The 27193-nt window shown below is 43.3% G+C and overlaps 2 protein-coding genes across 2 annotated transcripts in view; one reads left to right on the top strand and one right to left on the bottom strand.

The window, feature by feature from the left end:
• The window catches only part of emp2 (epithelial membrane protein 2), a 10412-nt gene extending 5768 nt beyond the window's left edge, over positions 1-4644 (bottom strand). Inside the window, 1 exon segment of the mRNA XM_068708192.1 lies at positions 4237-4644. The gene's annotated coding sequence lies outside the window, so the exon portion shown is untranslated.
• Positions 4645-18763: 14119 nt separating this feature from the next.
• nubp1 (nucleotide binding protein 1 (MinD homolog, E. coli)) lies at positions 18764-26003 on the top strand. The gene is made up of 10 exons (XM_068708193.1): positions 18764-18848; positions 19647-19751; positions 19939-20072; positions 20673-20741; positions 20825-20857; positions 20963-21053; positions 21236-21390; positions 23700-23810; positions 24759-24945; positions 25455-26003. Exons 1-10 carry the CDS (start codon positions 18818-18820, stop codon positions 25505-25507), a joined length of 969 nt encoding a protein of 322 aa, XP_068564294.1. The 5' UTR covers positions 18764-18817; the 3' UTR covers positions 25508-26003.
• Positions 26004-27193: the final 1190 nt, after the last annotated feature.

Below are 27193 nucleotides of genomic sequence, written 5' to 3' on the forward strand. Positions count from 1 at the left end.
TTTAAACTCTTTTCATAAAGCACAAAGCCACAGACTTAACTGGGCCTCTGAATCTCACTCCCCCGTCTCTCTCACTGTCCCTCTCTCTCACTGTCCCTCTCTCTCTCTCTCTCTCTGTCTCTCTCTCTGTCTAGCGATGGAAAAACTGATTGGGGAAGAGGAGGAAAGGCAATGACGGCTTCCAGTGGAGCCCTCTGGCCCCTTATGAGGTCGTACAGTTGAGACTCAATGTGCAACATTTCCTTCTCCAAACCCGCAGTCTTGGGATTCACTACCAGGGGATTCTTTAGCCTCGAGTGCCTCGTTTTTCATGAGCCCTTATAATACCTTCATCGGCACCGGTTTGCAACATTTTTGAACTGACGCCTCGCTTTTGTATTTTATTCCATGAGGTCAAAACAGTCGGGGGAGAAAAATCGAACAAAACAGCTTTTATTTGACTGAATATTGAGTTCATATTCTTTTACAGGTTGAGATCCGTCCCTGTTAGACGGATCGTTTGCACAGTAGCTTTTAGGTGTGTTGTGCGTTGACACTGAGGCAACACAAACACACACACACACACACACACACACACACACACAAACACCATCCGCTGATGATGGCGGTGAGGTGCGGTCAAAAGCTCTGGAAAAAAAAAAAAAAGGGGGACTTGAGACTCAAGTTTCCTAAAAAGTCAAGAATGAAACCAAGAATGTTTATTTTTGCTTTGTGTCCCCGCCCCCCCCCCCCAGACACGGCCTTACAGTGTAAAGGGAACAACCGTGTGTGTGTGTGTGTGTGTGTCTGTGTGTGTGTGTGTGTGTGTGTGTGTGTGTGTGTGTGTGTACACAGCAACAATAGCCAAGCGAAGGCTTATTTTTAGAGAAAACACAAAAGGCACATCTTCCCTGGAGTGAAGCCAGTGACCAAACAGAGCATTGTTTGGGAAGAGCACACACACACACACACACACACAAACCTGTAGACCCACACACACACACACACGCACTCAGCTTGCACATTCACGGTTTAAACCTTTTAAGCTTTATTACTATCGTCACATACGCGACATTTGACCTCATGCTAAGCATTTCCGGAGCAGTGGGACACTTTGAGTTTTAAGACGCATGAGGAGTCATCTGAGTGGCAGTGGAGCAACTACAGCATTATAATTAGAAGCAGATTGCCCAGAGCGACGGCTATAATCCTTCTCATTGTGGATTCACAGGAGCCTTTTCACAAACAGGGACCGGCTGCCCGAGCGCCCCCCCCCCCCTGCGAAGCAAAGTGCAAAACCGAACGAAAGCGGAAGAGACAACTTTGCTACTTGCACGTCTTCACCGCTAGTAAGCCAAATATTTGACAGTTTGGCTTGCGGGTGTCGCCAGAGGATAAGCCGCAGTGGCTGCGTCCCAATAGAGAGCTGCAGGGATGAGTCCTAAAACCTGGAAGTAAGCGAGTCGTTCTGCACTTCCAGTCCCCTCGCCTTGAAGTCGTAAACTTTGTGGTTAGGTGACTGAAATGAGGTCTAACCTTCTCCAGCATGAGTCCTCACACGAAGCTGTGCTACAAGCTCAACGCTTCAGAACTAACATGCTACGTTGCTAACAGTTAGCATGTCATGTTTGGCTGGAGGTGAAAACCAAACATTACAGGTTCGTCATCCTGAAATCCCAGCGAGTGAGAGAAGAGGAGCTGATCATTCACATCCTGATGCAACTCTGTCACTTTCTTTCTCATATCCACACTCTACATACGTCAAGAGAGGATCGTCCTCGTTAAAGGGGAAGGGGGGCGATTATAAATAGAAATTCAGCATTTGGAAAATTGATTATAAAGCGCGAACAAATGATGCATTCACAGCGCAAACAGACAACGCGCGGTTTCAAACTGAATTTATTCATAACGGTCATGAGGCTGTTTTATTAGTGACAACGCAAGACTAATAACTCGACATTCCCGTGATCTTTTGTTATAACTCATAACCTGTCAGTCCCTCTGAATTATTCAAATCAAGTAATAAAATAACTGGTTCTGAAGTAAATATTTGAGCTATGCTGAGTTGTGTTGACTACCGGGAGAGAAGGGAGAATCGTTGTTTCAATGCACAATGAAGCCTGTATTTGTGCGTGCGTGTGTGTGTGTGTGTGTGTGTGTGTGTGTGTGTGTGTGTGTGTGTGTGTGTGCGACATGCCACCTTCAGGAACCAAAAACTTAACTAAATGACAAATGCGCACACCGTCACACACCGGTTTTCCTGCTGGGTTTAAACTTTAAAAAGACTTCCCTCTGACGCAGGAATTCTTTCATGTTGGACACCAACATGGTTTGTTCGGTGTGTGTGTGTGTGTGTGTGTGTGTGTGTGTGTGTGTGTGTGTGTGTGTGTGTGTGTGTGTGTGTGTGTGTGTGGGTATGTTTTCACACACATTCTTAAAGTGGCAGCGCTGAGTAATGACTCCCACATGGCAGAGAGAAGCTGGGAACACCTGGTAAAAAATAAAAAGAGAGACATCCATCCTCCCATTCTCTTCCTTATTCCTTCTCTTCTACTCTCAGTCACTTCACACTTGTTCCCTGATAGTTTTCATCTGTCAGCGCCTTTTTAAGAACCTCACACCCCCCATGACTAATCCGCCTCCTATCAAATATCCCACACCTCTCTCTCTCTTTCTCTTCCTGCTGCGTTTTCAGTGGGACCTGGAAACACTTTTTAAATTAACGCTGACACTCTGCCTTTGAAGTGTCCGGGGGGCGTCGCGTCGCATCACACCCTAAACGGTGAGAGTCCAAATACTGCACTACTTCAGATCAAACTTCAGTCACAGGCCGTTGAGTCTGCCATCTGGAATCTGGTGTGTGTGTGTGTGTGTGTGTGTGTGTGTGGGGGGGGGGGGGGGGGGGGGGGGGGGGGAGCTACCACATTACATGCTGCAGGTTTTAACTGCCATTCATTCAGCTTGTGGTTGTGTGACACATTCACACATTTGTATGTTTGGTGACTGTTGGGGCTCATTAAACTAAATTAAAAGCCGAGAGAAGGGAAGGTGGTGGAATAATGACGACTTCTGTTCATTCTTCAGTTATATTTTACCAAGTTTCTTTTTGTTTCATAACTTCAAGGTGTCCAAATGATAATTCATAACTGCATGTCAACAGGGGGGGGGGGGGGGGGGGGGGGGGGGGGGGGAATGAGTTTCTAATAGATTGTTGCATGTTATAGATACGCCTTCCACACTTCATGTGACACTGAATCTCCAGATTACTCCAGAGATTTCATCAGGCATGCGAACATTGCCTGATGAGGATCTCCATTGTCTGCAGCCCAGTGTGAAAAGAATCTCTTCTAACCATGAAGAGACCTGGACCGAGTTGTTGTTGCTGATGTCGACCACTAGAGGGCGAACCCCCATGATGGGTGAACGCAACAGGGATCACCTGCCTCAGCAAAAGCAAGATGCAAATCAGTCAACAGCGTATCATGTGAGTGCAATAATGCACTTACAGATACACTTACGATCATCTGATTATGTTCAGTTCAATAACACACTTAGGCTACGCTGTATACGTTTTAATACAATTCAAACACTATTGAAACACACTGATTTCAAGCGGGCATGTTTATACGCCCAAGTTCATGGTTCAACGGTAGCGTGGTGTTACTCATATGTGCAGCCTTACCGAGCCCAAGCACCATATTTCAGAGACAAGTCTAATATAGTAGTCCACAGCAGACACACGTAAAAGTACTTATGAGACACACGCGCGCACATTTCCTCTTCCCTGCGAAACAAATAGCAGTTTATCTTCCCTGGAAACACACGCTGTTCATTCACTCGGACACACACACACACACACACACGCACATTGATGGCTGACAACGCCCCTTTCATTTCCAAAGTCTGAAACCTGGAGTCACGATCTGTTTAAAATAAATAAATAAATAGGGTAAAAAAGATTCCTTAGAATTAATCTGTGATGAAACTAAATACACCTGCTCTGAGTTTTAAATACCCTGGAAGTATTAGAGACAGAGCACCAGTTATTTTAGAAATATTTTTTTAATATTCCACAGCAGTAAATAAGGACAAGTTGGGCTGAAACTCACCAGAAGAGTTACTTTAATAGTGTAAATGGTGTATTAGAGAGGCATAACGCGGCCACATGGAATTTAAATGGGAATATGAATCCCGTAGAGAAGGTTCCGAGCAGCATTCAAAACAATATGCAAACTAAAAATACTCAAGTTTACTCACCGGGTTTTTGGTCCGGGAAGGAAGCAAAGAGTGCGGAGTTCCAGATGTGACTGTGTGTCTATGTGAGAAGGGAAGTCAGGGAGAATCAATAAATCGGGAGAAAAAAAAAATTGCAGGAACAAAAAAAAAAAGCCTCCAAACGTGACGAAACGGCAGCTGGAGCTGGAACTAGTAGTCTCCCCCCCAAAAAAAGAAGTTTGTTCTATGCGCACGTTCTCTGGACAGGCTGTCGTGAGCGCGCGAGAGAGGACTCGAGGGCTGGAGCTGGGTGTGGTTTGGGATTTAATATGCTGGGAGGTGCATGCGTGCTTGTGTGTGTGTGTGTGTGTGTGTGTGTGTGTGTGTGTGTGTGTGTGTGTGTGCGTGTGTGTGTGAGTGTGTGTGTGTGTGTGTGCGTGCGTGTGCGTGTGTGTGTGTGTGTGACACATGAACGGATTGGTGACAGGAGTTTAAGGCCTCGGCGGGAAAAGTAGCTATAAAAAAAATAATGATGGCGGTCAGAGAGGAAGTTTAAAAGTCTGCGTTTCCTCATATGGCAGACAGATCGAGCGGGAGACAAGAAAACAAACCGCCGAGGTCAGACGAAAAGGAAATTAAGAGGATGAAATGGGATGAAAAAAATCACCAATGGTTAGAAAGAATGGTGAAAAGGACCAAGAGGGGAGGCATGGATGAAAGAGAAATGGAGAAGTGAACAGGAACAATGAATGTGAGGTTCTGCACATACTTGTCATGATTTCATAAACAGGCTATATTCCCCTTTTTTCCACATTTTCATTGGTAAAATGAAAATTGGTACAGATCCAAGAAGAGTAGTCATTTCTCTGTATTTGTATAACCCTTGACTTCGTAATTTGCTTTTTTTTATCACCTGGGAATAACGCCCAGAACAGAATGGGCTTCACTGAGAGGTCAGTTTGGATTCTCCGCTCTTAAAGCTCATTATAATAAAAACATAGTTCTTCTCAACTGCTGCCCCAAATGTTCTACATCCCCTACTAGATTCCACACGGTTTGCTATAGTCGTACAACAAAAACACGTGTGTGGAAAAAGTCCAGAGCAATCAACAAACATATTGGAGAAAGACATTTTCTGTCCCTCTTTTGTTTCCTTTCCCCCTAAATTCTCTGCAATCAAAGTTCCGACCTCTGTCCTCTCCCCCGTCAATCACCACCAGCTGTTGCGCGTCGTTTCGTTCACGACGTTTTTCTGCTGTTGTTCTTACTCACGAGACTTGTTTGGCTTTCTTGCCAAGAGTCAGACGAAAAGATTGACACCACACTCATGTATGTTTGGTAAATATGCGGCTACAGCCAGCAACTGGTTAGCTTAGCTTAGCTTCGCTTAGCTTAGCACAAAGACTACAAAACAGGGAAAACAGCTGGTCTGTCTCTGTCCAAAGGGGAAAAAACAACCTGCCGGCACGGTAACAACGAGACTCCAGGAAGTCACTGTGCTACAAGGCCAAGAATAGTCGAGTCAACTTGTATTAATTTCCAGCTGAATGTGTGAAAGGCCTGTGTTTATACAATGTCACACCCATCTCTAAAGGCATGTCTGACTCTGGGGCTGAGTCAACTAACGACTCTCCCATCGAGACTCTCCATCTGCAAATAACTGATAACTGAAATACCAACACTTGACTGAAAACCTCAACAATCATCCAACGTGCAAAAGGTCTGCTGCGATCCGTCCAACACCTGACCAAGTCCACATTGTGAGCTCGGGACGTTCCGGGTTCTTTGTTCGCCCCCCCCCCCCCCCCCCGTCCTCGGTGGTCCGATGTCACCACTGCGACGGGACGGGATCGTTTTGCGGGGTCACAAGGAGACAGTTAGTCAGGACGGGCACGAGGTAATGAAGAGGGCATTGTCAAGGGATGGTATGCAGCACATAGTTCAGAGTGGCCACAACACGGGACTGCCATCATTTTATCAGTAAAACATTTATTATCCTCTTTTAAAGAGTGGGAATGGTTTAAATAATCGCCTGAGTATCATTACAATTTCACTTTGAGGCTTTAAAAATGAACCAATTACTGTGATACCGCTCGAGCCTTCATTGTAGGCCTTACATGTTGTTCCCATAGCAGACGGCGGGAAGGAGGGCTGTATGGATTCTATGGGAAAGCCTCGTGGTGTTTGCTGTGTGACAATAGCGGGTCACCGTGGACAAAAAAATTCCCGTAATTACTCTCAGTGATTCTCGGCTAGTCGGTCGCGCGCTCATACGCGTTCCCGAGAGTCACGACGTGACGCGTGCGTACCCTCCAGAACCCAAACACGTAGACGTGAAGAGGGATGGACGGAGTCTGTACGTTGAGCTGACGATGACTCCTTGTAACGCTTCATACAATGGGCTCTCTCTCTCTTTTGCGTTCTGTTTATACCTCAGCGGATTCTTTACAAGCACACACACACACACACACACACACACACACACGCTGTCTGTCCATCTTCTACAGGTTTCGATATGTGTAATGATGTGTTTAACAGCCAAAGACTGCAGGAAATATCCAGAAAATGTCACAGGATTGCATTTGTTCTCTATTCTGGAGGATCATCTACCTTTAACCTTTAATTAGATCCTGAATGTCTATGGACAGAGAGGTCTGTTGCAGAAGAGCATCTATAAAAGTAGACGTCTCTGCACCACTGTTGGTGCATTCTTTCATTTTTGTTGTCCGTCACCTGCGTGTGTCTCCCTTCTGCACGCCTGTTGTTCTTTTCAACATCGCATCCCTGCACATAACAGCACACACTCACACATGCCCACAGCTAGTCTCCTGTTTAAACAACAAAGCAATCCCATCATCCTTAGCTCCTCAGCACCACGGCTGTCACCCAAACACACACCCAAACACACACACAAACACACACACACACACACACACACACACACAGACACACACACACATATACAGGAGGGAACAGGCTTAACCTCTCTGTCAGGTGTCAGGTGTCCTCCACACAGGTAAACACAAAACACCGGAGACCCACTCGCACCGCACGCCACCGTAGAAACATATCATGCTTCATGCTATTGTATTGGACACACAGGTGAAGACAATAATGTGTGCACAGCTCCACCCTGTAAGAATTATCTTTTTTTTTTTTTTTTAGCAAAGTAGTAGTATCTCACCTGGGGCGGAAACAGGTCACCGCTGCCTCGTGCTATTTGCTGTGTCGAACTCCACCTTTGAGACAATTTAGCATTAACGCATATTAATTAAGAAGTATTACTATGTAAATAGTGTGAATGAGAGCGTTCTTTTTCTAAGGAGGTATTCCACCCAATATTTAAGAAACACAGAAACGCATTTCTCCCCCAAAAAGGTGCAAAGACAATACTCTATTGCTGACTGTGTTTCATTTTAGTATTCATATATGAGGGTCTTATGGTGGAAAGTGAAAAATATAACAATAAGAGTCACAAAAATATAATATAACATGCTATAAAAAAAAGACAGAAGACAGACAGAGTGAGCCAACATTGTGAAATACAGTGTCTTAGACAGGCCTTTGCTTTCCTGGAGCATATCACCAGGAGGCGAAGAGTATTGCATAATAAAAGTGGAAGAGGCCCAAGTACTGCAAATCAGTGGCGGAAGAAGTATTCCAAAAAAACTTTTATTTAAGTTAAAATACAGCACATTAAAAGTGCATTCATTATGCTAAATGTTTAATCTATAGTAATGCATTATATTTGTGAAATTATGAATTGTTTCGTGTGAATTCTTAACCTGCAAAGCATCGATTTCTTTCCAATTCGTGTCGTGTGAAAAGCACATTTCTAGAAAAACGATGGATGGTTATTGGCCGCGACACGCATTCCTCTTCCCTCAGCCCCGGCTTGAGCCTTGAGCATTTTCAGAATTCCCTTCTCTTTTTTTTTGAGGCTCAAAGACTCTTCTGATCATCCGGATGAACAACACATTCAAACAGATCTTTCAAGCCTAGAAATTGAAGTGATAACTTTTATCAATTATATCGGTATCTATTGTGTAGCTTTACACAGAAAACGGCATTATGTGTTACCACTATTAGGTACACAGTCACAACAGGAGAAAGCTCATTTTTCGTTTTTTTTTTGTGCGGCATACAGAATCACCTTTCATCTGAATGGTTAGTGGAGTTCCTGCTGATTCTTCAATAGATAGATAGATATCTTCATTATCTTGGTCATGCACATAACGTGTCCAACCGTCATGGGTTTATAAGACACCAAAAATACAGCTGCAGTGGACACACATTTCATTAAGTTTAATTACAAAATGACCTTCTCTCCCAGGCCTTGCAAATAAAATGTACAAAGTTTACAAAAATAGTTCCTTTCCTGTGGATGAAGTTGTTCATAGTCATCCAGCCAAAAGAAATCAACATAAATGGAAGTCATTTCACTAAAGAGTGCATCCCTTATGTCCTCGTAGATAGGACAGAAAAACAAAAAGTGAGACAGATTCTGTCCTCCTTTTTTCTCTGTGCATGAGGTACAGTTTGATCCTAATATCCTGACAATCATGAAGTAATCTGTTCTGGAAAATGCTCATTTATTGTTCATATTAAAACAGAGATTTCAAACCCTTAGCCCAGGGATGGCCGTGTAAAAATGTTCCAGTTAAATAGTTAGTCTCTGATCAGACATCTTCACATGTCTATTCCAAAGTCCAAGCATTTGACACTTATGTCTGATGTTTGGAGGATCCCAACCCAGATCACCACTAATGGACAAAACAGAAATAGATTCTCCCAAGAAGGATCTGTGATGCACAGTGTCACAACTTGTGTGGTCACGGAAACACAACAAACACAATAAGTGTGTTTGTAGATTTTGTTGATTGTTCGAATGCATAGGTCTGTGACTCCGTCACTGTGATAGCAGCACAAAGTGGGACTACTTTTCCTCCTCCATGATCTCCAGTGTTTAGTTTTTACTGCTCCTCCTGCAGTGACATCCTGTGTAGAGCAGCAAGCATGAAGACGACCTGATTCAATAGTCGGCGAAAAGGTGAACTTAAAAATATATATTTAACAATTCACATTTAAGGCAATTACGTTTTTGTTTTGTTTTGCCTATAGCATGAAACTCCTTCAAAATGAAATTCATCTGTCTCCTGTGTGACCATTGAAACTAAAATCCTCTCCTTGCCCGGCACTTTTACTACCTGGATGCGTGCCAGACACACACACACACACACACACACACACACACACACACACACACACACAGAGAAAAAGAAACACACACAGAGATCTACAGCCAGACAGGAAACAACCCCCCACCTCCCCTGTTCCTGTTTCTCACAGCATGGATGTGTGTGTGTGTGTGTGTGTGTGTGTGTGTGTGTGTGTGTGTGTGTGTGTGTGTGTGTGTGTGTCCATGCCCGCTCTGTTCAGGCCTGCTACTGTAGGCAATCAGCAGGAGGCAGATTGAACAACACAGGAAAAGAATAGCACAAAGACATGAGAAGATAGTGGAGGATAGAGGCAATATTACTGGAGTGGAAAAAACAAATGTATACAAAATTATGCAGAGCAAAAAAAAAGGAGACAGTGACAAAGTTTGAAAGAAGTGATTGTGGGACAATGCTGGTGGTCTAACTGTTTACTACACCTCTCTCCTCCCTCCCTCCCTCCCTTCCTCTCCACAGGCAGCAGGAGGGAGAGACTCAGGCAGCGTTCACACCGACACACACACAAATATAAAAACTGTTCCAACGCAACTATAGTTTGATGAAAGTTGCGTATTGTTGCAAATGGACATACAAAACAACAAAATAGAGGCATCGCCTGGGCAACTTCTTTTTCCGTTGATGTTGTCAGACAGCTGCACGAGTTTAAAATACAGTTTTTTTTATGGAGGACCGTAAACACACGTAAGAGCTTCACAAAGTGTGGTTTTCTCCGCACGTGACAAACACTCCAGACGCATTTTCAAACGTAATGGGACCGAGGAGAAGTTCGCTGTGACAGCGGCACCTTTAAAGAGAGGTAGGATTCGTGTGCTTTTTGCAGGAGAAACGACCCAAAGTATAAGAAACTAAACTGGCCACAGCCTCACATCTCTGCTTTTTCTAGTGGTCAAAACTATCATCTAAAAAAAGAGAAACAAAAAGAAAGAAAATGACATAACTTATTCAACTAAGTTGACATCCGTTTTTTTGCACCAACAGCCTGGGGGAGACACAAAGGTTGCAAGAAGCAAACACAAAGAAGTACATTCAGCAGCTGCACAGTTTTGCTTCCACCTTTCGTTTCTCCGTCTCTCTCCACCCCCCACCCCCGGTCAACCATGTGTGTGTGTGTGTGTAACCAGACCATAGCGTAGTAAAGATAAAAGATCACACACACAGTCATTCAAACACAAATGCTACTTTCCATTGCATTTGCATCCCCAGATTTTCATTCGTTTGCTTAAGCAGCCTGGCCACATGAGACAATGTTTGGACACAGAAGGAGCCATTAGAAGCAGACCGGATTTTAAACTGGAGATTGAAAATGAAGAAAGAAAATGAAACTGGGAGAGAACTGTAAGATTTAGGTCAGCGTTTGTCCCTTTTAAAACACACTCGCACACAAACACACACACACACACACACACACACACACACACACACACACAAAACAAACAAAGAAGGCAGAGCCTCCCAAAGCCCACAAATCAACAAGGAAATGAGCACTGGCACAACTACTGCACTGATAAGAAGGGCGGCCATCAAGGATCAGTAATTTACACAGGCATGGTAGTTTATCGGCACTTTCTCTCTCAGCCGATGAACACACAAACACAGACGCACTTACAAATAACACATGCACAGATTCAGACTCACTGTTTAACCGTCTAATCTGTCAAAACCACATATTTAACGATTACGGTATGATTGGTGACCACCACCAATTTCAAAATATTCTTTTTCATAATTACTGATTGTGCATTTCGTTCATCAAACTGGTCCGAAAAATGAGTTAATTGCGATGGAAAAGCATCAGTTCAATAAATGATTATAGTTACAATTCAACAGACAGCTGAAAATGATATTTCTGTCCCAGCGCCACACGTGCAAACAGCTCCAGGTTCTGCTGCGCTTCAAAAAGTTTGAACAGTCGCAATTGATAGCTGAATAAATCTCCATATTTTCCTGATTCAAACAGGTTCCCAAGCATACAGTGTCAAGTCATCTGCATAATGTGGAAAGGTGAAAAAGGGAGGATGAATACAGTACTTCATTTAAGAACAAATAGCCTTACTTGCCTGTTTGTGATCGTGTGTGTTTCTTGACGTCAGAGTAATTGTGGTTCGATCAAACATTTTTATTTCTATGGCAGGAAATGCAGCTTTTTCTCCAGTTGAATGCAGAGGAAGACATTTCTATCTAAGTGTGCGTTACTAGAAATAAGCTGATTGCTAATCTTCCTTCCTTTACATAAATACTTTGACAGTGGAGGGCTCGCACGACTGGCCTCCCTTCCTCGGAACAAAGATATTTTCATTGTCATCACAACTGCCCGCCAACTGTCAATGCAGACACACACACACACACACACACAGGCGGAGAGATAACAACGGTTATTCTGGGGTTATTCCACTCAGGCAGCGAGTCGGGACAGCTGAGAGGGAGCAGGGGACACCGCCCGGCCACCCATCAGTCCAACACACCCAACCTCCCCTCTTTTACGACCTCTGACCCCTTCAGACTGTGTGTGTGTGTGTGTGTGTGTGTGTGTGTGTGTGTGTGTGTGTGTGTGTGTGTGTGTGTGTTTGTTCACACGTAGGCTCTCTTGCCTTCAGCCACTGTGATAGAGGCTGTTTGAAGTGGGGAGGTTTTGGCAGGCCAACCCCACACAAACACACCGCCATCTCACCTTCACACACACCAACACTTCAAAACATCAACCCATTCATCAACCTGGGCCTGGGCGAATATTCAATGTATTTAGGATCTTTAAGTTGAATCGTATTGTGATGAAATTATATATATATATATATCGATATATCGTGATACACGACGACATTGTCTAAATTGATAATAAAATGAGAAAATACTTGTCTCATTTGTATTTAATACACACAGGATTTTTATACATTATACAACAAATAGGCTTTACCATGTGGTTATTTCATATGGACTATTTATGTATTAAACAGACAGAAAACATATTGTGATATATATATATATATATATATATATATATACGTATATATATATAAAGAAATCATTATTGAAATACTACCTTTATTTTGAAGATCTGAGTTTAGTTTCTTTGGAGTGAAGGTTGTACTTACTTTAAATTATTCGTTTATTATTAGCTATTTCTTCATTTAGTTTGGTCATGGGAGCGGGTGGTGTGTGTGTGTGTGTGTGTGTGATCGGTGGTTTGAGTCGCGTGATGGTGCGATGGTGTGATGGAGGCTGGGGGACGGAGGCACAGAGATAGAGTCGATGTCTGGGATTCTTTTGGCTGCAGCCCGACCAGAATAACTGCAAGAAATATCTGAAATTCCATGTGGATAGCATGTGTGTGTGTGTACATATTCTATTGCAGGATCTCGAAAGACGCTACATATAGCAATTTTCACAAATTATTTTCCACGTCATATACAGGGCATTTACTTAAAACAAAACAAAGAAACAAACCAAGGCTACTGCCAAGAACAAAAACATTTTAAATGTGGATCTTGTGGGATGCAGTGTGTGGGAAGCTGGTGAGGATTCACTACTCTTTCCACAGGTATGAGAACATCAGTACAGTCTTTGTAAGTTAGGAGTAAATTGTAAATTATGTTATTTTTTTTTCTTTGCATTTCATCATCTGTGATCATAATGTCAGAACACTATGAATGCCTGACATGTGATGTTACTTTTTTCAAGCAAATCCAGAAATATATCACTTCTTCGTCTGTGTGCATCGTCAAGAGTCTATTTCTCTGAAGAATCATCAACAAAACAAACAATCTTAAGTCAACTCAGGGAGTGTCCACACACAAACACACACACACACAAAAGCATGAACAGAAGTGCACGCATGTACACAGTGTGTGCCTCATGATGGTGAGCAATGATTTTGCATAGTCTATGTTTAATGCGTGTGGGTGTGTGTTACTTTGCATTGTCGTTGGGTGTGGACTGCGCAACAAACATTCCTGTGTCTGAGGTGAAAAGGGAACGTTAAAAGTCTCTTTAAAGAGCAGGTGAAGCTGCTGGCAGTTTATTTACTTAAATGTCAAACACTAATGTCAGGATCCTTGGCACTCTCTACAGATACACTCAGTGTCGGCCAACAAGGTGCAGTTAAAATAGTCTCCGAGAGGATGACCCGACGTGACCGTAGCAGCTGAGAATTTCATAAGAGGAGGAAGGAGAACGATGGAGGAGGATCCCAAAACAAACAGAAGTGGTTTGCTGAAAGAACTGAACCTGGTGGATTCTGTCGTCCTGCTTCTGAGACTCGTGTAACCACCAGGCCACCCTGAATCGCTCGCTCATTTCAATGAGACCACAGTGTTGGCACAGCAGGTTGCTGCAGTGGAGATCTCAGCCAAACATCCTCCAAATTAAACAAAAAATACACCGTCTGCAATCGAGCCCTGCTGCTGCTACTCCGTCACGCTGTCAATGCTACACACTGTCACTAACTGCACTCAACTGAATAAATATTATCGATTAAAAATAAAAAATAAAAAAGACACAATGAAGGAATTGAAGGATATAGAATGCCGAACTGATTCAGCGGCAAAAACAGATTAAAGTAGAAGCTAAAGCTACAGATCACAGTGTAGAAGTGAACCACCACGTCACCTGGCGATCGAGACAGAAGACAATGAAATTAAGGAACGATACTGTTCCTGTAAAGCCGGGTAGGTCTTCATTCACAGTTACAATCATTATTAAAAAAGCAATATACATTCAGAATACCTTCAGTAGCTAGCGTAGCATTGAAGTGCTAATGCTAGTTATCGATGTGCTAGCGTACTCTGCTAATGTTAGCTCCACAGGTTTTAGAAACCTTCCAACATCTCCGGGTGACAAGTATCACAATTAACGTTTGACCGTGACTAGCTCTAAATCCACAAACCTAAAATGAAGAACATCTAAAATAAGATGTCATGACAGTTTATGGAACTGACCGATGCTACTCTACGATTGGCTAGTCTGCGTTTGAGGGCGAGACTTAGCGAAGGGGCAATCTGGCCTCTACAAACAAACAAACAAATGTTGTTTTGGGGTTGTTTGCTGAAACAACTGATTCATTTTTCGTGGTTCTGTAGCTCTGCAAAAAAAAGTTGACGCTTTGTCAACTTTTACTGCAAGGCAAAGACGTCAAACCGCACATTCAAGTTACTTTTCCTCGTACACGACCACACCGAGGCAGCCCATTGCATTGTACTTCCACAGGGTCCTTTTTGTGCCTGAGCAGGGACAAGAGCAGGAGTGTACTGCGAAGCTTGATGGAGCATCACAATCAGAACCCCCTGTTGCTCACAAATAGGTAATTACATTTCAAGCATTTTAACCACGGTGTCTAAGATACCTGAGTGATGTGTGGAATGTGAAGAGAAAAGATCAGCGCTCAGTGGCACCTTTTATAAAATGAAATTAAGCCCACAAACTATTTGTGTGCTTCTGTAACCTGATTACCAGATCACACCCAACTTTTTTTTTCCATAAACGACTCACTTCCTGTTTCCTCTTCAGTTGTGTGACATCTCTACCGTTGCACACGCTTTCACCCGAACACACACAAAACTTCCTGTTAATCCTCATAGAATAAGTGTGAGCTATGTTAAGGCTGAATGGTGTGTGTGTGTGTGTGTGTGTGTGTGTGTGTGTGTGTGGCCTTGTTCCCAGTGTGATGACTGCTTGTGCAGCCAAGGCTTAACTTTTGTGCTGAGTAACTCTGTGAACCAAGTCTGACCTGAGTCTATTAGTGTGTGTGCATGTGTGTGGGGGTACTTGTACTGCTATCTTTGTGAGGACCAACATGAGTGTTAGACCTTCAGTGTGAGGACCTTTTTGAAAAGTGAGGACATTTTGGCATTCAAAGGCCTGTTTGAGGGTTGTGACGAATTAGGTTCAGGTTTACGGTAACGGTTGGGGTCAGGCATTAAGTTGTGATAGTTAACGTCAGCGTAAGGCGCTAGGAGATCCAATGAGTGTCCTCACAAAGATAGAAGTGCGGGGTTGTGTGTGCGTAAACCACTTGCTGATTCGTCAGAATGTGCGTGACTTCATGATGGACTATCTAGTGTCTGTGTGTGGGTGTGTGTGTGTGTGTGTGTGTGTGTGTGTGTGTGTGTGTGTGTGTGTGTGAGACTGACAGATGATGTCATCGCTCAAATGAACTGCATGCACTTGCACAAAACTCACAAAATGTTTAAAATGTTTACACTAATTAAGATCGACAATTCGTGCTGGAGAACAAATGTTCTGTAATTTATACACACACACACACACACACACACACACACACACACACACACACACACACACACACACACACATACATGACTCTAGTGATGGGCGATTACTGGGGCTAAAATATCTCAAGAACTATTGAACAGATTTCTATGAATTCTTCGACAGACATTCATGGTCCCTGGAGGATGAATCCTACTGACTCTGGTGATACCCTGACTTTTTCTCTAGCGCCACCATGAGGTTTAGATAAGTGGTTACGATTCTTCATGTTCCCCCTCAGGGTGAATCGTAATCACTTAACTTTTCATCATCATCAGGTCCATTTTAATTTGTCCAATATTTGGGTTTATGAATAAATACCTACAAAGAATATTGACATTCCAATCAGCCTTAGCATATACTTTGTACTTAGTGCTAGTAAGCAAATGCTAGCATGCATCTTTTGAATGGATTAGACGAACAAGATGTAGCATGTCAATCAGTGACTTTCAGAGGTGTTGGTCAGTGGATTTTATCGCGTTTGGAGGGAGCCAGGCCAGCTGTTTCCCTCCGTTTCCACTCTTTATGCTAAGCTAAGCTGCTGGTAGCTTTGTGTTTACCACACAGACAGTAGATGGTGGTATCTCATCTAACTCTAAAGCGAATACACACAACTGTACATTTCAGTGTCAACACTGATCTCCTTTCCTTCAGGGTCGTCATGTGTTTACGCCGCACTCTGCACTCAGGTTAGACACATTTCAAACACACTTTAGTTTGCAAAGAGTCTTTCTGCACGTCCCAATACCCGTACCCACACTGTGTGACGAAAACACCAAGGGTGGAGGACAACATGTTGCAGTATGCAAGCCAAGCGGATATACTACAAAGTAGTATGTCCCAATTAAATGCATACTGCGTGAAACAGTACATACTTTCTAAGGGCAGCTGTACGTAAAGTAAAAAGGCAAAGTATTATGGCTAAAAGTAAGCAATTTGGAAGGCAGTGTTGTTTTCACTGGGTATTCATTTGTTTACTTTCTTCCTGTATTCCATCAATAGGCAGTACAAGTGTACAAATGTACTGTAGAGCCTATACGCATGAGCACTAGCTGCCACAACAGGGGTTTGATTCCCGCTGGGCTCGTCCGGTTTAAATATGCATGATCTCATATGGATAAAAGTGTCCAATAGAGTTTGTTTTCACCCTGTCTAGAGGTCTAGCAGAGCACTGTGCGCGGGGGTAATGTGCCAGCTTCTCTCTCCATTCAAGGAACTAATTGAACCTTCTCAGCGTTTCCATTAAAGGGTGTGGAGAGGCATGGAAGGACAAGTGAAGTGGAAAGAGGAAGGATATCATAGCAATTTCACAAACTATTTTTCCAAGTCTCCAGCTGCACTGTTGTCTTTCTCTGCTCAGACTTTCAGTTAGCCTCGAAGGATCAATTGCACACTTAATGACCCCCATCCATGTCTTTGCTCCGTCTCTCTGCGCTGCACCCTTCTCTTTGTGTCCGTCCCTACCTCTCCATTGCTTAGAATACAAAGTACTAAAGACAGACAATGGTTTATATACTGTAAATCAGTGTTCTGCCCAACTGTTGGTTGAAAGACTATCGTATCGTATGTGTGAATAAGTGAATAAAACTTGTGAAAGGTTTGCCTGAATATGTTTCTCAGTTAATGACAGATGGGTCAACACAAAGAAAATATCACATTACACACTCATGACAGGGAAAACAATTGGGGGAGGGGACGGCACGAAAACACACACAGAGACACAGACACACACACCGAACACTTTCTTCCTTGCTCTTCAATTGCAAAGCCAGACAAACGATATCTATCGACCAATCGCCTTTTTCCCATAATGCCAGTGAGCCAATGAAACAGCTTGGTGACAAAGTTTAAATGTGTTTGAACAGAAACAACTGTGGGCTACTAAGACACGTGTTATAATCAAGCACCATTTTTGAAGATGTACATAATTACCATGTAACACATAATACATGTGAGTAGTTCAGAGATTCATAGGGGGCCATAAAGTGCTTGTAAAGGGTACTAATATCCTCAGGAGACATCGACAATACAGTGGACATGAGTAACACCATGTTGTTGTGTAAACAATGTACATACTGAATATGGTAGACCATGGTAACAGTTACTTTTACGAGTGTGTGTGTGTGTGTGTGTGTGTGTGTGTGTCAGTATCTTTAACTCAAAGTTGAAGTTGTATTAAACTTAAATAATAAATCTCTCTCTCTCTCTCTCTCTCTCTCTCTCTCTCTCTCTCCTGGCTGTAACTTTTGCTCAATTTAAACAACAGCACAACCTAGTGGACACAGTTATCTTCAGCACGCTGGTTTTCGGACAATAAATAAACTGGCTGCTGCTAATTCAGGTTACAATTTAGTGCATTTCTCTAATCCATTACTGTGCACACCACAGACCAGACCATGAATCCTATGCTCTGATTTCTAAGTGATCTAATTGGTTACAGGTGTTTTTCACACGTGAATTATGTGTGCCGGTGATTGATAACTGGGAGTGGTATTTCAGTTAAGGATAGCTGTGTGTAGTTATTTGCAAAAAGTGTGTTTTGGAATTTTAAACTTAGTGTAAAGCAGACAATGTGCTTATGGTTTATCGTCCCTGGTCAATAGATTGGCGACATGAGTTAGTGGTTTCAATAACTGTGCCACAAGTACCAGTTTTTGTCTTGGCAATTGTAATAATCATGATAATTGTGTTTGAACACAATACTGAATGCTGAGTGAATACAGAGTAGCACTAAATACTAAATGGAATACTTTTAGTACAGTTCCCTGAACAGTTAGGAAGAATCAAATAGTAGCAAAATTCTGGCAGCTCTTTAAATAAGACAGCTAATTAAGGTACATGAATTATTATGAAACTCTGACTGTTAAAACATTTGCGTATTAATGTTCAGGTGTTTTGTCTGTACTGTTTCTGTTATTCACAAACTTGTTTCATGTTAAAAGTATATTTTAAATATTTAAATATTTATATAATAAAATCATTTTAGACGTGGTTTATTTTTTTTCTTTCATCATTTTTGTGTTCATTACTCTTTTTTTTTTTTTTACTGCGCGATCGGATCGAAGTTGTGCACATGCGGAACCTTAGACGGGGGAAGACTTTAAGCGGAGGACACTCGTGTAAAAATGGAAGACGTACCGGATAATGCACCTGAGCGTGAGTCTTTAAACTTGATTTTTGTGGGTACTTTTAGGCAATAAAGTTGATTCGCAATTTGTAATATCGCCGTTAGCTGTCGGGTTGTGTTGTGTTTCAAACAAACGTCTCTCTGTTACCGTTAATCTCTCTGTTGCTGTTCATCTCTCTGTTACTGTTCATCTCGTCTCTGTTGCTGTTGGCAACACTAGCTAACCGTTCTTGCAATATCACAGTTTTCCGCTTGTCGGTTAGCTAAAATAGTATTAAATATTCATATGGACTGGTACTCTGAAATAAAACAGAAATATTTTGTGGAGTCGTGACGTTCAGTGACGCACTTACTAAAGTGTGTCTCCTAACGTGACGGCCATTAGATAACGACAGACAGATAAACGTTAGCGGCTAAAATGTCGGAGCGGACGTTGGTCATTGTTGCCTGAACGGCAAATAATGAACACGCGGGGCTTCTTCTTCGTCGTCGTTTAATAAACGGCCACACCGCTCTCTGAAATGTTGCTGAGTCATTGTTGTTAAAATCATCACCGGAAGTCCAAGACTTAGTGTTGTTCTGTCAAGTGTAAATACTGTGGTGACATGTATGTACATTCAAACATGCACCATGACGTCTTTTGGTATGTTTGGAAACTCTGGCATCTCTACAAGAATACAAAAGAAAGTCATGCCCAGGTTTGAAATGGCGGTGCAAAAAAATATATCGTTTAACTTCAGCCACCAGAACCAGAACATGTGTTGGGTTCTAAATACGTTTTAAGATGATCTCACTGATGCTACCTGGTCTGTGTTTGATCCGGTCAGACTGCCCGGGTACTCAAAGTGAGGAGGCGGGAAAGTCCTCGTCGTGTGCGGGCTGTCCCAACCAGAAAATATGTGCTTCTGGAGCCACCAAGGCCCCCGATCCGGGTAAGACTTGTTACCGCATCTTGACTTTAAGCTCATTCATTTACAGCTCAACAAATACATGTGGGATTAGTGGGTTGATTTCAATTGAACAGTAAAAATGTAGTAGTTTTAAAAGAACCAGAATTTCAGTGAGCTGTCGTTTTGAGCGTCTCCTCCGTCCTCCTCCCTCCCCGTGTCTCTCCTCCAGCCATAGCAGAGATCGGAGCGAAGCTGTCGACAGTCAAACACAAGATCCTAGTGCTGTCTGGAAAAGGCGGCGTGGGGAAGAGTACCTTCAGCGCTCACCTGGCTCACGCTCTGGCTAGTGACAGCACGAAGGAGGTAACGATTTATATTTTCATCTCGGCTTTCACTGCGCTAAAACCACGGAGCCAGTCGGCCATATTCATTCTGGTGTGGTATTCGTTCTTCGAGGGGTTCTGCATGACGGTTTCAACCTCTTAAACTCATTGTCTGTGTCCTTTTGAAGCTCCGGTTTACGGTTTTAGGTTCAGTCTAAAACCAGTTTCTGTGTCTTGTGGAGATCAACTAAACGCCTCTAGATGTCACTGCTGACACGGTTAACAGAACGGTCATGAAGTTCAGTATAAGGACAGAAAGCAACTTCCATAAGGGCTGAACGATTCAAAAATAAATAAAACGAATTGCCATTTTTGTGTTCGATAATGCAATAGCAATATTAGAGGGAATATATATATTTTCTTATGAGGGTCTGTACCAAAAAAAAAGATATTTTCTTAAGTCTGCAGACTATGATGTGTAGGCCAGGACGTCTCTGCAGCACGACAATATTTATTTTTTATTATTTATTATTTTGACACACATTTTGCTTTTAACAAATGTTGTTTGAAAATTGCAGTACGACGTATTGAGACGTCATTTACCCAGGAGGCTAAAGACAGTGTCTCTGTCCTTTTTCAGGTTGCCCTGCTGGACGTGGATATGTGTGGTCCGTCCATTCCGAGGATCATGGGCTTAGAGGGAGAACAGGTAATGTTAGCGGCGTCACACCGGCGCACAGTGATGGAGGAGTCGTGTGCTTCAAAGCTGTGATCTGTTCTCTATTGCTGCAGGTTCACCAGAGTGGCTCAGGCTGGTCTCCTGTGGTGAGTCAATTCAAACAAAGCCGCTTTAGTTTTCATTCGTTGAAGAAATTTTCATAAATACATTATATATATTTATTTATTTATTTATTTGTGTGTGCGTTGCAGTATGTGGATGACAACCTGGCAGTCATGTCTATTGGCTTCCTGCTCAGTAGTCCTGATGACGCTGTGATCTGGAGAGGACCCAAGAAGAATGGTTGTGTGTGTGTGTGTGTGTGTGTGTGTGTGTGTGTGTGTGTGTGTGTGTGTGTGTGTGTGTGTGTGTGTGTGTGTGTGTGTGTGTGTGTGTGTGTGTGTGTGTGTGTAAAATGTGTCACACCATCATAACCTGTGTGTGTGTGTGTGTGTGTGTGTGTGTGTGTGTGTGTCTGAAATCAGGGATGATCAAGCAGTTTTTGAGGGACGTTGACTGGGGGGATCTGGATTACCTCATCGTGGACACGCCCCCTGGCACCTCTGACGAACACCTGTCGCTCGTCCAGTACCTGAGCTCCACCCACGTTGACGGAGCAGTCATCATCACCACACCACAGGTAGCGCACACACACAGACACACACACACACACACACACACGCTCACATATATACGACCTATGACTGTCTGCAGTAACTCACATGAGCAGCTGCATTTACACTTTAAAGGGAAATTCCACCCTCAAATATCCTCTGCGTCTGCGTTCACTGCTGATTTGACTACTTGTACTTTAGTTGGTGGTTTCCTACATTTCCCAGAATAACTTTCAACCGTCGTGACTTTTTTCGGATGGTGGTTAACACTAGAGAGTAATAATGATAGTGACACTAATAGCCACAACGATGTTAACAGACGGAGAAAGAGAGAATGATGACCCTTCACTCAGCCGCCTTGCATTATGCAATGGTGTTGTGCTGCATTCACATGCAGTCAGACAGACGGACTTCACCTCCTGGAAAGAAAAACAATAGTCAGACTGAATGGCAGGACGGCAAAACGAAACATGCCTCATGAAATAAAATATATATAATAAAATGATTTTGTGTAATTATAAAATATATATAAAATGCAGCTCTCTCGTAATGTTTGATCGCAAACTTGAACAACTTTCTCCGGTGTGAGGAGACGCAAACTAGTGTCTCTGCCTTTTTGTGACGCAGCAAAGATAATTCCAGCACATGCTATTTTCTAGACAATCGAGGGTGAGTTTGGGGTACACATAAGGTTTGGTTGTAGTGTCCCTAAATAAAGAACTTCAGCGAACACAGAGGAAGAAGAGAGGATGACCTCATTAGACCTTTATGCAAGGTAGTCTTTTTAGTAAAGGGTGAGATCTAATTTCATCTCAACTGGAAAACCCCTCGCTTCTCCACCCACATGTAAGTGCTCGAGGCTGGTTAAGAGACATACCGTTAGTACACATCGTCAGTATCTTTTCCTAACCTTAACCAAAGGGTTTCCTCAGCCTAAACCTCAGCACACTGCCTTTGCCACAGGACAGTATTGTGGGAATTACCAAACATCCTGGAACAGTGTTGCCGATAAGTACACACGATAAGGACAAAAGGCAGAGAAGGCGATTGGCTGCAATCTGCCGTCCCACCACGACTTGTTTGTCTCCAGGACTCTTGAGGCGGCCAACAAAAGATTGTAGCCGACCCCTCTCACCCCGGACACAAACTGCTAAGAGTCCCTCCCCTCTGGCGGGAGGCCGCGGTCCAACAGGACCAAGACCTCACGCCACGAAAGCTGTCGTGTAGTCACAGTTGAACTATTGGCAGCAAAGTAATCCCAGTGTATCAATTAAGCCATCATCACAGCTGTCACTTTTTTTTTTTTTATGGTGTTATTCAATAAAAAAAAAACCCATAAAAAGTCAATGTTCTAGTGGGACCACACACACACACACACACACACACACACACACACACACACACACACATCTATGAACGCACCGTATAAAGTTATAACCCACCATGTAGTAGTTATTAGTTTATATAAAAGCAGGACAATGAACCCTGTGCATCAACAGGCGTACTCCTCTAAGGTACACACACTGTCGAGGTAGTACACAACCCTTGTATTCGTTTTACTAACGCACAAATACAACACAATACTATCGGGACTTCTGGCATGTTTGTATGACGGGGACACACACACCTTAAGTGTCACGTGTGTGTGCGTGTGCGTGTGCGTGTGCGTGTGTGTGTGTGTGTGTGTATGTGTGTGTGTATGTGTGTATGTGTATACAGGCTCCAGAAAGTCTGATGCCATAGCAATTAATTAAAGAGTTAGAGAGAGAGAGAGAGAGAGAGAGAGAGAGAGAGAGAGCCCTAATGTTACGTTCACCTGGATGTGTTGGCCATATTGGTGCTGCTGTTTTGTAAACAGCAGCATGGTTTGGTTGCTCTGCTGACCCTCAGCTTGGACTCTCTTAATCTTGCACACTATCTTTCACAGTGAGTCACTGTGCTTGTTTGTGTTGTCGTCGTTGGGCGTCCCTGATCAATCAAGCCTTACTGTACTTAGTGACAGATTTCATCTGAGCAAACACTTCCTCATACCTAAATTAGACCAGGCCTAATAAGGTCAGACAGCAGGAGAATCGCTTCCTCATTCCTCCAACTCTCACTTGACCAAAACTAACCAGACATGAGCCGGGTATTACCCGAACACAGGAGACGCTCTGTTTTCATAAACATTTCTAGCTGCCCAGGTTATCTGTGTCAACTGCTTCTTTTTTTTTTCTTTCCCTCAAGGGAACCATGAAAAGAGTTTTCTCTCCTTTCACTAGTGTGTTTGTCTTCCCCCCCCCCCCCCGGTCTTCCCTCGCTTCACCTTCTTTTTTCTGCTGCTCTCTCTTTCTAGGAGGTGTCGTTGCAGGACGTGCGAAAGGAGATCAGGTTCTGTCAGAAGGTCAAGCTGCCGATCATCGGAGTGGTGGAGAACATGAGCGGCTTCGTTTGTCCCGCGTGCAAGGTCACTGGACGGATGATGCACGACGACCAGACACACACACACACACACACACACACACACACACACACACACACACACACACACACACACACACACACACACACACACACACACACACACACAGAGGCGAAACCGGCAGACGTCTGGCCGGTTTGGCCTCACACAGGGCAAAGCGAAACAGCGGTTGAAGGTCACGGTGGAACAAACACGACCACTGAGCTGTCACTGCAAAGCGGGTTAGGACTCGCTGTTGCTGAGAAGCGTTAAAGCTTTGTGATCCTCTCTATTCTGTGCTATGAGGATGTTTTTAAAGTGCTACAGTTGCAGTCTAAATTAGGTCAGAACACAAGCGAGCGTCTCTGTTGACACGCAGAGAGAGTCACAGAAGAGCTCCTTTTGTCTCACAGGACCGTCCCCCGTCTGCCTCGTCCCGCAGGAAGAGACGCGCGGCGCGTTTACAGACCTTTTTTTTTTTTTTTTTTTTTTTTAATGTAGTGGCTCAACTCTTAACGCGTCTCCAGTAGTTTATTTTCTAGCGGAGATCACCGCTCGGCCCGTGACAGCAGTTGTGTGACGTCCTCTGTGGCTCTACAAAAGACTTTTGTACAACTTAAAGCCTGCGTTACGAACTTGAGTTGCATTGTGGGAAATGCATTGTTTTTGGAGCTTGATCCGCTACTAAGGACTAAAAAAAAAAAAAAATCAGGATTTTGACTGCTTATTTTGTAATCAGTAACCCAACTTCATGATCCACACACAATTTTTGTACGTGTGTCTTTTATGGTGCCGTCTTGGTCAGGATCCTAAATCTTGAATCTTTCCCGGATAAATAAAGATCAAATGGTTCAGAGTTCAGAGTTCAGCATGCATAGAGAGCCTACTTGTAGTTTTGGGATCCATAGAATCTAAAAAAAAATGCAAACATAACTCGGCTTTTTTCTTTTGCAGAACACTTCGCAGATCTTCCCTCCCACCAGCGGGGGCGCGGAGCGGATGTGCGCGGACCTCGGCCTACCCCTGTTAGGAAAGGTCCCTCTGGACCCGAGGATAGCCCGAAGCTGCGACGAGGGCAAGTCTTTCCTCGGTGAAGTGCCCGACTCTCCCGCCGCTAAAGTCTACCAGAATATCGTGCAGAGTGAGTGTTTTACAGGAACGCACGCACCAGCTTCTGAGACGTCCGGTTGGCCCTCCTCCCGCTTCCTATCGTAGATTCGGTCACATTCCGTGGAAAGGACGTTTGACGTCCACGTACGGATTCCAGCGAAGTCCCCTCTCATTTTTTGATGACTAGATGCTTTGCTTGATGTCTCAATTCTGATTAAATGTAACGAAAGAAGAAGCGATCACTTAACAAATGGGAAGCAGTCGACTTAAAGGGAAGAGGGAAAGACCCAAATTCAATAACTTGTACTTGCAGCATGGGATTATAGTCGATGAATCAAATGTGGTTTGTGTCACGGATGATTTACTTTGTTTTCGCATGCAGTTAATGAAAAACACACGCACGCACACACACACACACACACACACACACACACACACACACACACACACACAGATCTTTAAACACAGAGGTTTATTTATGTGTCCTTGGAAATCTTCCATCCTATCCTCCTCGTCTCACTCCTCCGCTCCCTCCTCCAGGTATTCAGGACTACTGCTCCAACCGGGTGACGGAGGAGCAGAGCGGCACCTGATGGTGGCCATATTGGACCAGAGCGCTGAGAGAGACGACGCGATGAGTGCGGTAGAAACGATTAACAGCGGAATAAGAAACGCACGTTGGCGTTAATAATGCAACGTTCACCAAAGCCTGTCAGAATTCTGATACATCATGAGAGATGAGGTTTACTCTGCAGTGGCTATCGAGGATTAAATAAATGTATATAATGAAAGAAGGACTTATTCCTTTTTTTGATGAATATTTAGAAATAATTGCAGCTTTATAATGATGGGCTGTCTTATTCAAATAAGCACTTAAACATCATTTTGAACATGAAAGCTTGCGTCAAAAGAATCAATTCACTCTGGGGATACTCTGTATATAACATGTTTATACTTGAGATGAGATAAATACTTTAAAATCCTGAAGTATAATCGATACGTTTGAAATGTTTATCTTAAAGGATAAAGCTGGCGATGTTCCCTTTTTGTTATTGTCTTATAATAAACATAAAAAAAATAAAATAACAATGCGTTGTGCCGTTTCTCAATACACAGCCTCTATGTGGCTCTGAAGGCCCAGTGGTTACACTTACACCCACAACAACTGGGCGCTGTCGCTTTTACTAAAATACTGTATTTATTTGGGACTATTTTGGGCTGTGGATTAATACACGAGGTGTTCCAGTGAGTGCTCATAGCAGCAGGACGGGATTTACTCAAACTTCAGTGCCCCGTTGGTCACATTAAAGGAACGCGTCTTTCAGTGCAGCGGTTTTGTAGTTTGGAGTGCAAGAGGACCAAATTGCAGATGCAACAATCAGGCCGACTGGTGCAGTTAAAGGATTTAATAAACGAAAAAGCTGACAAGCCGAGAGTCCAAAAAGCAGGCAGAGAGAGATCCAAAAGTAACGAGCTAAGACACTAAGTGACTAAAGACAACAGGAGCACAGAGACTTGATGCACAAGAAATTAAGGGAGAAAACGAGGGACGACTCGGAGCAGGGCTGTCGAGGAAAAGGTGAAGCAAATCAGTGGGGCAAACAATTACAAAGGCAGGAAGTTTAAGAAAAAAAAGACAAGACTTTCAAACTAAAACAGGAAACAAACGAGAGAAAACAAAAACCCCAGGACCATGACAAACAGTGGCTCAATGGTGTGTTTTAATGGAGTTTACGGCCATATTTTAAAGTATTGAAGTTTTTGGTCCTTACATTGTTGACGATAAGTGCATTATCACCTGATTTATTCATTCATGTTACAGTGTAGCTGTGGACCTGAGCAGTGCCAGAGGCTCGGTCTGGTAGGGCCTCACATGTTATGAAGACGTGAAGTTTAATGTGTCTTTGTCCCAGACTGCTGTGATGCATCCTAAGTTACTGAATACAGTTAGTTCTTTTTGGGAGATGTAAAGAGGTAGAGACTCTCTCCACATTGTGCTGTAGTCAGGGAGACGCTATCTGGGGAAGTTAAGACTCTGATCATCATGGAGTTAAACATCTAACCATTTCCTACGAAGGCATTTTGGAGTGAGTAGGGAGGGAGAGTCAAATGATGGGACCTTCACCGGGATTTAAACCCAGTTCATCAAGTCCTTTTAAAGACAAAGCGCAGAGTCATCAGCATAGTGTCGAATCTCGACGTCTGATTTGATCTAAGATATGCAAACTGTATATAAGGGAAACTTAACTTTCTCATTTTCCATTGGAGACACTGACCAA

Source organism: Cebidichthys violaceus, unplaced genomic scaffold (assembly GCF_023349555.1).
Source record: "Cebidichthys violaceus isolate CVI_PGR_0920_01 unplaced genomic scaffold, fCebVio1.0.p SCAF_139, whole genome shotgun sequence".
In the NCBI taxonomy this organism is placed as follows: Eukaryota; Metazoa; Chordata; class Actinopteri; order Perciformes; family Stichaeidae; genus Cebidichthys; species Cebidichthys violaceus.

Bases quoted from the DNA above. Each gene is read 5' to 3' on its own strand.
- nubp1 (XM_068708193.1), top strand. From the start codon at position 18,818: ATGGAAGACGTACCGGATAATGCACCTGAGC. The intron at 18,849-19,646 runs GTGAGTCTTTAA...TGATCCGGTCAG, and splicing joins ACCGGATAATGCACCTGAGC to ACTGCCCGGGTACTCAAAGT. The intron at 21,391-23,699 runs GTAGCGCACACA...CTCTCTTTCTAG, and splicing joins TCATCATCACCACACCACAG to GAGGTGTCGTTGCAGGACGT.